At 39.4% G+C, this 11704-nt stretch overlaps 1 protein-coding gene and 1 long non-coding RNA gene across 3 annotated transcripts in view; both read left to right on the top strand.

Moving 5' to 3' along the window:
• The window catches only part of Prpf4b (pre-mRNA processing factor 4B), a 33594-nt gene extending 26340 nt beyond the window's left edge, over window positions 1-7254 (top strand). Inside the window, exons 12-17 of one of the 2 annotated variants that reach the window (XM_010622770.2) lie at window positions 2735-2849; window positions 3443-3594; window positions 4771-4857; window positions 5986-6266; window positions 6596-6703; window positions 7209-7254. In XM_010622770.2, the coding sequence (XP_010621072.1) occupies window positions 2735-2849; window positions 3443-3594; window positions 4771-4857; window positions 5986-6189 (558 nt within the window). In that variant the 3' untranslated portion in view covers window positions 6190-6266; window positions 6596-6703; window positions 7209-7254. Of the gene's footprint in view, window positions 1-2734; window positions 2850-3442; window positions 3595-4770; window positions 4858-5985; window positions 6704-7208 lie in introns of both variants that reach the window. The other variant, XM_010622768.2, reaches the window with a different exon arrangement.
• A 6-nt stretch (window positions 7255-7260) lies between these two features.
• On the top strand, window positions 7261-10471 carry LOC104861374. Its single transcript, XR_779999.1, has 3 exons — window positions 7261-7842; window positions 8613-8658; window positions 10295-10471. It is a non-coding gene; the product is annotated as an uncharacterized LOC104861374 (long non-coding RNA).
• The last annotated feature ends 1233 nt before the right edge of the window (window positions 10472-11704 follow it).

Here is an 11704-nt window from a genome sequence, read left to right as displayed (position 1 = left end):
TTTTTTTTTTTTTTTTTTTTTTTTTGGTACCAGGAATCAAACTCCTTGTACTTGTGAGGCAGGCAGTGGCACTACTGAGCCAAGTCCCTGGCCTGCATGCCTTACATATTAATAAGCCTTTAGGAGTGATTCCACCAGTCTACCTTTCTTGGAAATTGGGCTGTGAAACTTAGAGAAATGAAGAAAGAATGGGCTGTTGCCTCATATTTTTTCTTCTGATAGGTGGATTTGGAACATGCACAAACTCCAAGAATGCTTTTGTGCAGTGGTAGTGGTTTCTTCTGGTTTATTAAAAGTGGTGCGCCTCTTAGTTTTGTGCCCACACATTGTGGTTCTGAATTTTATGAGCTGATGGAAATGGTTGGGAATGGTGCCCTCATCAGCACATGTATGAAATTGAGTCTAAAAGGTGCTTAGAGAGCTGTGGCTCCCAGCAGTGGGGCCGAAGTGTGCTCAGGTCATGGGAAGAAGCACATCCCTGTGGTCTTGGCCTTTCCTCTTCTTGACTTCTGCCATAGTCAGCACAGGTGTCGGTCTGGAGCACCTCGCCAAGGTTGGGCTGCATGCCCTCCCTGGCCCGCCCGCTGCTTCATCCTGCTCTATGGTACTCACAGTTTGGAGAATAAAAGCATTGAGATTGCATTAAAGTTTAAGGACTCGAGATGTTTAATTCAAATTTCTTTTTCTTTTTTCTAAAGTTCATTCCAGGCCACCAAAAAAACAATGTCATATTATACCTGAGTTTACATTGAGTATAGAATAACTTGGGGTTAGGGTTGCTGAGTAATTACAGGGAAATGGTAGGGGCGTTAAAAATGAGTGGCAGACTTGTATAGCCAACTTGGTAGTTTTTATTAACCTCGGATTTTTCTCTTTTTAATTGTGAAATACAGCATCCATATCAAGTAAAGCATGTAAAGTGAGCAGTTTAGAAGATAATTGTGCAGGGAGCAGAGGTTGAGAATAAGACATGGACCAGTATCGTATAGCTGTTTTTAATGCTCACTTTTCATTGAATTAATGGTAAACTAGTATAGGCTTTCTCATGGATTTTAGAAACTGAATGTTTTCATTTCTTCCTGAGGAAGAAGAAAATAAACAGTAGAGAACATGGCACTTATACTTGCTTAAGAAGTCTTAAAGCTTTCTGCCCAAAGTTTCAGTGAGCTGTGTGGTAAAGAGCGCACTCTGCATGGAGGGAGTAGAGGTTGTGTGGCAGATTGCAGGGCTTGTTAGGCTGTGGGTGTCACCAGCACCAAACCTGGAGGCCCTGGGTGGACCCTTATCTCAGATGGAACAGATCCTCATAGGATGTAGTGCCCTGCTGTCTTTAAGGCACTTCGGCCATTGTAATTTTAAAATGGTTCTGGGGTTTTCTTTAGGTATTAGAACTGTATTCTTACGTAGCTGTGTCAGCTTAAATTTTAAAAGGCTTTAAAGAATTTTTCTGAGCTGAATGTAGTGGTGTGCACATCTGTAATTACAACACTGATAAGCTGAGGCAGGAGGATCATAAGTGAGTCTCAAAGTAAAAAATAAAAGGGCTGGGGACTTAGCTTAGAGTAAATGTCCTGGGTTTAGTACCAAATACTAGTACTCAAAAAAAATCAATATTTTTGTTTTTGTTTGTCTTTGTTTCAATTTTAATACACCTATTTTCTTAAACAACCCCCCCCCCATTGAAGACTCAAAATTGGCATGGAGGTTAAAAGCAGCCATTTCTACTCTCACTTGACTCTGGGGCCGCCATGCAGCAGCCCAGTCTGTACCGCCACCCACTCTTATACCTACTAGCTGTGCCAGGGCTCTTTCAAGTACTGTGTTCTTTGGGGTGGAGACCCGTGGGCTCAGCTCAAGTCCAGGGGGAGTCGGGGGAGTGTTCCCGGAAGCGGGCAGGGGCCCTGGAATGTGAGTCCCTCGCTTGTACACCTGAACCTGAGCCTTGGAAGCAGCAGTCGCAGTGCAGTCTGCCCCGGCCGAGGTCGCTGTGGCTCTGTGCGGGAGGCGCTGTCACAGGCCAGCACCCACTCCAACTGATACAGCTGCGTGTGCCTTTCCCTTTCCCTTTCCCTTCCCCCCTTTTTTTTTTTTTCGTTCCGGAAATTGAACTCAGGACCTTTCGCTTGTGAGACAGGCAGCAGCACCACTGAGCTACATCCCCGGCCCTCTTTACCTTTTCTTAACTAAGCACTTCTTTGGGTTTAAGAGGTGTAGTATTTTTTAGACTTGAAATGATCGCTGATTTAGGATGGTCTAGACCAGTTTCAAATGAAGCTTTTTTTTTTCCTCCAAATTTATTCTGAGTCGTCTTGCTTTTGTGGTACTTTTCTGGCAACTGAAAGCTAACCCTAACTCTGATTTCTTTATAAATGTCTCTTATGTTCTTTTAGAGAGGAATTTGACCGTATTCAGGTATTCGAGGGATTTCTAAGCGATGCTATGCTTTGTGAATGAGATTTTTCTGTCACTACCCCACTTTTTAAAACACTGTTTATTAAAATTAAATGTACTTGGTATTACCCTGTTTCCCCACTGAAAAGTTTTTCCAGTTATAATAAATTGTTTAAGAACTCCTACATTTTGATAATCAGGAGATTGAATTGTAAAATAGAGAAGGAATTTTAAAATGAGTGATTTGTGTTCTCAGGATTGTATTAATATGACTTAAAGCTGCATTTACTGATTTGTCTTTATTATTCCTGGCATGAATTAAATTTCCTTAAATGTTTTTCAGGTTAATGAATCAAAAACGATACTAAAGCTGTGTGATTTTGGGTCAGCCTCACACGTTGCGGATAATGACATAACACCTTACCTTGTCAGTAGATTTTATCGGGCGCCTGAGATCAGTAAGTTTCTTGCAGTGCCCCAGACCTGGGCCATCCTCTGCAGTGGAAACAGCGGATTTAACGTCTAAGCACTGTTTTCCATCGCACTTCAGCAGCCGTTCGAGGTCCTTCCTGAGGAAGGGAACCATAGCAAGTTGATCCTCCTCAGGTGGATGAAGGTAGTTGTGACAGGAGTCTCGATCATGCCGAGCAAGAGTAGCAAAACAGTTGTGGGAAGGCCTGGACTTTGGAATATTGCTCTTGGGTATTCAGGCCTGATTCTCACATTGGTGGAATGTGTGGGACCTTTGTTTTGTTCTCTTCCTCTTTCCTTGGTGGTTGAGGTCGATTAGCATCTCCACCAAAGGTGAAGTGAAAGAGAAGAAATATATATATATATATATTTTCCCCCTTCTCATTCCTCTCCCACACCCCCATCTTTAGTGGTTTTCAAGTCTGTTAAGAATTAGTGGAAAGAACATGAAACTAGTTGCCAAACGGAGGAGCTATGGTTGCGGTTATAGGGCGACCTGTTAGTCTCCATTGGTGGAAATAAAAATTAGTAGTCATTCATCTTCCTCTCATGTATTATAACTTGTTTTATTTTGTTCCAGTTATAGGTAAAAGCTATGACTATGGTATAGACATGTGGTCTGTAGGGTGTACCTTATATGAGCTCTATACAGGAAAAATTTTGTTTCCTGGTAAAACCAATAACCACATGTTGAAGCTTGCCATGGATCTCAAAGGAAAGATGCCAAATAAGGTAGGACTTGGGCAGGTGCTTGTTCTCCAGGGCTTGGTTTCTGATAGATTGCTAAACTGCTGACTTTTGGTCTTCTAGCTGTAAAACAAAGATACTAGAGAGGAAAATGGTTGCCTTGATTCCTTAATTGCTTTCGCATTTCATGTGTTCAGAGTAGTAATTCAATTAGCCAAGAGCTATGGAGAAAGAGGAGAGCTCCTTTTTCAATGGCAGGTAGAAGAGTATTTTGGGGAGAGTTGCAAAGGTGTTTTTATAGCCTTGCGGTGTGTTGGAAACTGCAAATGCGGTTGGCTGATCAGATGAAACAAAGCAGATCCTGAAGGAAGTAATTAGAGGACAGCGAGTGAATGGATGAGCATGGGTACCGTGCTGGTCAGCTCATGGCAGGAGGCCATTTTAGGGTATCGGGAAAGTTCACTTTATAAAATGTCTTTGAACATAAAAGTCACCTTGGATGCTCCAGGTATGATAACCAGTTTGTTTAATATGAAGAACTTTAGACATTTATTAAAATATCCATGGGCCAAATCTTAGCTTTATAACAGATCCAGCTAACTTACTGAACTCATGAAGATGTATCAGTTTTTCTTCTTATAGATCAGAAGCCATTGTGGTTTTTAGCATGTCCAAATTCTGTTACATTGGACTTTTTGGGGTCATTTACACAGAAATTAGGTGTGTTAATGCTTTAATGAAGTCTGACTTGTGTGTATTGCATTAAGGCTGTTGGAACATAATTTGTGAAATATTTTTCAACTATCAAGAGAAAAGCGTAATTTAAGAACGCACTTTTCAAGGGTTCTTCTAATCCCTAGTCTTGATGGTGAAAGCATAACTTATTATTATAATTGGGTTAAGACAGTTTTTGAGAAATGTAATTTCATATGATTAAGTCATTTTAGGCCCAGCATTTAAGTTAGCTTTTCTGTAGATGCTAATAAATTTCTGATAACAAAGGAATCTGGGTTTAAATAAACCCAAAGAAACTAAATAATAATAGCTTTTCTGTAGATGCTAATAAATTTCTGATAACAAAGGAATCTGGGTTCAAATAAACCCAAAGAAACTAAATAATAATATATTGTGTGCATTATGTATTAAATTGTAAGGCCAGACTCATAATAGTTCAAAACCTACAGGTTTGTTTTTTTTGTTTTTGTTTTTTGTGTTTTGTAGATGATTCGGAAAGGTGTATTTAAAGATCAGCATTTTGATCAAAATCTCAACTTCATGTACATAGAAGTTGATAAAGTAACAGAGAGGGTAAGTCTATTTCCAGTGTGCTATGTTTAATGGTTATTTCATTGTTGTGATGTGAATCTCCCCCACCACCACCACCACCAGAGATTGAACTCAGGACCTTGCGCTTCTAAGGCAGGCGCAGTGCCACTGAGCTAAATCCCCCGGCCAAGTGTTTGTTTTATTGTTAATGAATTGAGTATCAGGTGGTACACAGACCTATGAATTTTTTTTTTTTTTAAACAACATGATTCCTTTTTCTGACACTCATTCTCCAGTTCAAAATATATCAGATTATGAAAAAGACGAGGGGCATTTAAATGTTTGTTTTATGTGAGGTCATATTTAGGCCCTCACCACTCCTCCTTGGACCTTTATTTATTTATTTATTTATTTTGAGGTAGGGTCTCACTATGTAGTTCAGGCTGCTCTGGAACTCACTGTGTAGCCAAGGCTGATCTCGAACTTGCAGAGATCCTCCTGCCTCAGCCTCCCAAGTGCTGGGATTACAGGCGTGGTAGTGCACGCCTGGCCTGGGACATATTCTTGTGTTTTTTGTTTTGTTCTGTTTCTGGACCATATTCTTAATCTGGCTTCCAGTCCAGCTTCTGTACAGCTGCCAGGGTGATTGTTGTGCAAGCAATCTGATCGCATGTCTCTCTTGGTTTTGAATCCCTGCTTGTTACCTGTGAAACAGTATTCGAGTTCCTCAAGACAAACAAATATGACATAAACTCTGCCTTCTACAGCTGTCTCCCTCCTCCCAACCCTTCCACACTTGGCCAAGGGGGACCTCTAGGTTGGAGTAACGCTTTCCTTATTTTTGCCCCATTATGCCATGTCTCCCTGGCTTTGTCAGAGTGCTGAATAATAACCCTTCGGGGTACCGATGTGTTTGTGGTGTCATAGTAGGGGTAGGGAAAGTAGTTGAGGCAGTAAAGGCTTACTGTTTTCATTGCTAACATGGGGACCTTTCCATTTCATTGATTGCTTCTTGCAAAGATGTGGAGGATAGAAACATGTAAAAATTTTAAAAGAGTTATTAGTGAACATACTCTTGTGTATTAATATTTTTGGTACACAGAACAGTTTGATAAGTTATATACGTTTAGTAACTTATTTAGAGATATACATTGTAAAAATTATTTTTAGGAGAAAGTTACTGTCATGAGCACCATTAATCCAACTAAGGACCTATTGGCTGACTTGATTGGGTGCCAGCGACTTCCTGAAGACCAACGTAAAAAAGTACACCAGCTAAAGGACTTGTTGGACCAGATCCTAATGTTGGACCCAGCTAAACGAATTAGCATCAACCAGGCCCTACAGCATGCATTCATCCAGGAAAAAATTTAAACGAGATGAAGAAACTCCAAGGGTTTGAGTAATTAAATACAAAGACTGAAGAAATTTCACAGCAGTTTATTATTAATGTATATAAACTTATAAATATTTCTCCAGCAAATTTGAGGAAGCATGATATATTTGAATTAACACCGAGGGTGATAATTTCTTTTAGAAATGTTAGTTAATCTGTTTTGTGTCTTATGTGAAGTTTCACTGTAGAACTGTTTTAATTGCCAAGACTGCACAGAATTACAGTGCTAATGTATATGGTTGCAGTTCACATAAAAGACAAAAACATCTGTTTCAAAATGAGTAGTGATACCGGGTGGTTGATTCACTTTTAGCAGACTTGGCTTCATTTTGGTCTTCGGATGAAATGGCCAGCATAAATGCTGTTTATATTCACATTTCCTAGGTGTGTGTGTGCAGGCCACAGCAGCATGCCCTGGGTGTAGTCAGAGCCTGCCTGCAGGGATGTCTCCTCTTTTACAGCAGGGTGTGTACAACATTCAGTACACTGAAGGTAAGCCTCCATCAACATCACCGGTGTTATAAGATGTTATTTTACTGGAGTCATTGACAAATGAGGGACATTAGCTTTGTGGCAGAATTCCCTGCATGTGTGATAACTGATCTTGTTTTATTTTTTGGAATCGCAACTGTGGCATAGTTACAATTTCTGTTCTGTTCATCACATTTAAAATTTGAAAAGTGCGCGCTTGATGGATAGAGCGCCTTCAGTGTACTGTTTCTTATTAACTTTACTTTTTTAAATCAACTTGCTATAGACTTTATATACATTTTGTTAAATACAGTTCCTAGTGACATAGAAACAATGCATAGTTTTCATTTACTAATTACGAATGTTGAGGCCTAATTCTGAAAGTCCTCATATTTAAAGGTTAGACAACATAATGAAATTTTTAACTATTTGTATGTCATTTTGAAAGTGTACTGCTTTATGGTAACAATGTTTTTCATTTGTTCATTGTTTTCATTATTTGTGATCATGTTGTCTTTCAATACAGGCATAAACCTTCCACTCTTGAACAAAGCAGCTGCTTTTTAAAAGCGGTAATTGCTTCTTTACCTTTTATTTCTTTTGTAAATGAAGCTTTTCTTTAAGAATGTGACCTTAAAGTGTTGTCTATTGCATAAAACAGTTGACACTCACTTACTGTAAAGTGAAGATTGTTCTACTGCATGTGAAGTGGACCATGCAGATTTCTGTATGTTCTCAGTATGCATCACTAGATAATAAAGTCTTTTGTGAACAAGGCATTTGTAGCCATTTTTAAAAGTTTTTGTCTTCAGTTCTGGTAAGTCAGGTAAATCATAGTTAAAAGAAACCTTTTTTCCTGAAAGTTCATATTGATAGTATTATTTAAGATGTAAGTAGCGAGAAGTTGATTGTTTTTATAGTATTTAGGGTGCTAATTATTTCATCCAGAAAACCCTACAATTATTGTCAGCTTTCAGTGTAGTCAGAATATTCCTATAGGTTATGGAATATAATTCGGGATTTAACTAATGTTTCTGCTATTTTCTCACTTTTCCTTTTGATGGTGCGGAAAGAGAAAAAGGAAAACGGGGCACAGGCCATTCACCGCCTTCTCCAAGGGGTCTGATTTGCTGAGACACCAGCTTCACCTTCTTAACAAGGTTATTTCTGACAGCATGTGTAGATAAACATTTAGCCACAGTTTAAAACAGAGTCATGTAACTCAACTTGGTTTTGCGACAGAGGAATTCCTATTTTTAACATGGTAGAAGAGAATTTCTGAAAGTATATGTAATCTTTCCTGTTTGGGGGTAATTAGTGTCTTTCCCAGAGGAAGAATCCGATTTAAGGGGCTTAAATAATATTTTTAAATTGTAAATGGGATTTTTTTATTCACCCAGGCACCTAATTACAACAAGCATGCACATTTTGGTGCATTCAAGAATGGAAAATCAATAGCAGCATTCTCCTGGTGGGCTTTGCTCCATTTAAAGACATGACATGAACTGCACAGCCAGGAAGGTGATAGATGATCTAATAAGCCAGCCCGAACCCACACCCCGCCTCTTCACGGTTTAGACTTAATAAGTAAAGGTGATTTGTCCTCATCTGCAGGTAGAGTGAAGCCTTTTAAACAAGGCATCACAGGTGCAGCTTTTCTGCCTTAATGGTATGGACATTGATTTTCCCACCATTATTTATTTTGAAATAATGCTTGAAATATGCTGCATATTTGAGTCTTTAGTAGTTATTTACACTGGAGAAAGAGTTTAACATTTTGATGCTTCTGGTGATTTTCATGGCTTCCTTTTATGTAACTGTTTTAATAAGTAAGTTAACTTCCACTAGAAACAGTTCATCATGTACCTTCAAGATTATTACCTATTCTTTAAAAAACAAAGTTGCTTGTTACTTGTTCTTTGTGTTTTAGGTGCAGCTCAGTGGAAGATGATGACAACCAGAAGACATGAGCTAAGGTTTCTGTCCTATAAAAGATTAAAAAAAAAAAAGTTTTCCTTTTAGTTTTTGTCTTGGTTTTTTTAGTTTTCAGCATTATAATTTGGATTTCATTAGTGTTTGGTATTTATAGTAGTAGTGCTAATTGTGGTGTTCATCTGTAAAGTGCTTGTTTTATCATACTACTTGACTCCTTCCTCTCCCCATCCTCTAAGATAAAAATAGCAGCTAATTTAGTGATATAAAAGACTTGGGTGGAAAGGTCCCACATTGCATGTGACCGTCAAAATTGAATCCTGAAGATTGTTAGAATAGCAACTGCTAGTGTAACATACCTCTCAGTGTATTCTTGAGCTGCAGGCAGATGCACAAAGTGTAGAAACTGGCATTTTAAGAAGACTGTTCACCTCCTTTAATACCTGTTCTCCGACTTACCCTTTAGTAACCTCATGTCAGCAGGTATTCTAGTCACGGTCTGAAAATAGACAAAATACTCAGAGCTGTAGCCAGTTTTTCTTACAGAAAATGAGAAAGGCAATATGTTTTATTACCAAATTTAGCTTTCCTAAATTTATCTATTTGGAGAGAACCCTATAAACACTTATATACATAAACATTTTATTTGAACTTGTAATTTTACTGAGGCAGAAATGTGCATCTCTTAAAGATATGTTAGATTGAGATCATTTAGTGAATGGTCCTACTTAATAAATGTGCATGCATATTTCTTTCGTGAAGTTTTGGCTTTTGTATACTTTATGGAAAAAATGATTATCAAGTGATTGTGAGACTTGAGGTTTCCAAAAAGCCTTAAGCATGACTCTCAAAGATGTCATAGTTCTTTCTAGAACTGGGGGCCAACTACAGAGTGCACATAGTGTAGACTGTCTTTGGGAACACTGTTCTCAAAGGTCATCAGAAATTAGTGTGTTTGGGGTTCGAGCAAGGGTAGCATCATAAACGAGGCCCTGTATTTGTATTCCCCCTTAGGCCCTTATTCGCAGTACCCTCTTCATTCTCCAGTGGCTATCTCATTTCACTCTACTTTCTCAAATTATTTTATGTTTTAAAATAATGTAGGTTTTATATTACCGTTGTATTTACTACTTTTTTTCCTAACAAAAATGAATACTCAGGACATTCTTACAAAATATGTAATGATTTATAGTATGTGGTAGGGGAGAAAAATACCATATCTCAGATTCTCATTCTTCCAGTTCTGTTTATTTGTACTTTATCGTTTGTCCATAGAACTCTTAACTTGTAGGTTGAAGTAAAATGTCAGAAATGGAAATAGGAATCACACAGAACCAAATTATAATTTTAAGGTAATAAGCAGTTAGGGAGTCTCCATGTTAATGTTAGCAATAGGAAAGCAGTGGGATAGTTAGAGATGCAGTTTCATGTCTTTAATGCAGTGGCATCATTACAGTTGTGCTCCATACGTATGTTTTCAGTGGTGCCTAGTCCAGCATACATATATTTGTGAATTTTTACTCCTGCATAGATTGAATGCCCTCCTTATAGAAATGCTTAGAGCAAATTCATTGTTTTTTGCATATCAATGATGTATATTAAATGGGCTTTAAAATGTTTTCCAGTTATGTTGAGGTGTCTTTGTGGCATCCTTAATTTTTCTTCTCCTTCTATATATAGGGTAAGGGATGTTCTTCTGAAGAACCTTTCCATTTAGTGATCAAGATGCAGAAGCTGATCTCTGAAAATACTCAGTGTGTGCCCTAATTGTTCACATTACCGCTTCCAGTTGTAAATTGCATTTTAGCAGCACGTTTTCCCAGTGGACTCTTGGGAAACAATAAAATATGCCTCATGATACCATACTGTCTGCTGATCTTTTTCTTCTTTTTTTTTTTTTCCTTGAGTTTGGCATTTTTACCTTTTGGTTTAAAGTTATAAATGCTGTTTCTTGCCTGGTGTCGCTTAGCTGCTGTCTCACTAACCACAGGCAGAGGTGCCTGTGCTCAAATACAGGTAAGGGCTGGTGGGTTACCATTTGATCTGAACCCTGTGAATTCTCAGAGGACTGGTGTGTGCTTGTGGATCTTAGTGATGGGGAGATTTCCCAGACTGCCCTTTCAGGGAACCCGCAGCCTGTGGAATATGGTTTTCCTCGCAAGCAGCCTGTTTTGAAAGCACTGAGTGCAGACCGAAGGGTGTGTTGTGTTGCCCCTCTGGTTTTCCTGGCAGTAAAGACAAGGAATGGGCTGGCTCCCTTTTATGTAACAGTGTGACTAAGTTGATTCACTACCCAACACACACTGGGCTTTCTACCCTCAATCTGCCTGCTCTTTGTTTGCTTCTTTTAAGCACATGTTTTCAGCATTTAAAACCTGAGTTAAAGACCGGGACAGAGAAGTGCAGCCCCAGTGTACAAAGCAGGACTCGGAGTGCAGCTGTGTAGGAGGCCCTTCCCCAGGTGGAACCAACCACTGCCAAGTGGCACCGCAGCAGTGGCTCCCATTGGCCCTGTAAATGTCCTGTTGTGATCCCTGCCTGGGCTGCTGGGCTGTGATATCTCCCTCCCGTGGCCCATGAAGCCCTTGCCTCTGGTCCAGTAGAGAAGAGCGAGCAGGTCGGGCAGGTAGAGGTGCAGTACTGTGTAGTGGAAGCCCTCACATGCCCTCTCGGTAAGGTCTAGTAGGGAGCTAAGGAATCTGAATAATGGAAAGCTAAGCATGGGTATTTAGGAGCAACTCAAATCTAAATTTTCTTGAACAGGGTTGCCAAGTGTTTCTCAAAAGTAATTGTAGAAGTTGGCTTCCAACTGGTCTGAAAAATAGCCAGCAGTTGTTCTCTCGTTCCCAGTTAACCCCCAGCGGTGCGCCCCCCTTTGCCCAGTTCGCATGTTTCGTGTGAATTGCCTGTCTGAACCAGGCCTTTCCCTCCAGTGCTTGGGGTAAGCCAGATGGCTGCACATCCGTTTCCCACAAACTTGCCCCTTCTCGTCTCATTTTAGGAGCTCCCTTACAATAGTAGTCCTGGCAACTGTATTTTTACTAAATAATCCTCGCTTACAAATTAATGCCTTTGCCCTGTAATTGAAAA

This window comes from Fukomys damarensis, unplaced genomic scaffold, assembly GCF_012274545.1.
Source record: "Fukomys damarensis isolate Sample0158 unplaced genomic scaffold, DMR_v1.0_HiC HiC_scaffold_10, whole genome shotgun sequence".
NCBI classification, from domain to species: domain Eukaryota; kingdom Metazoa; phylum Chordata; class Mammalia; order Rodentia; family Bathyergidae; genus Fukomys; species Fukomys damarensis.
Note: the sequence above shows the minus strand (reverse complement) of the source record. Positions and strands in the feature narration are given on the sequence as shown.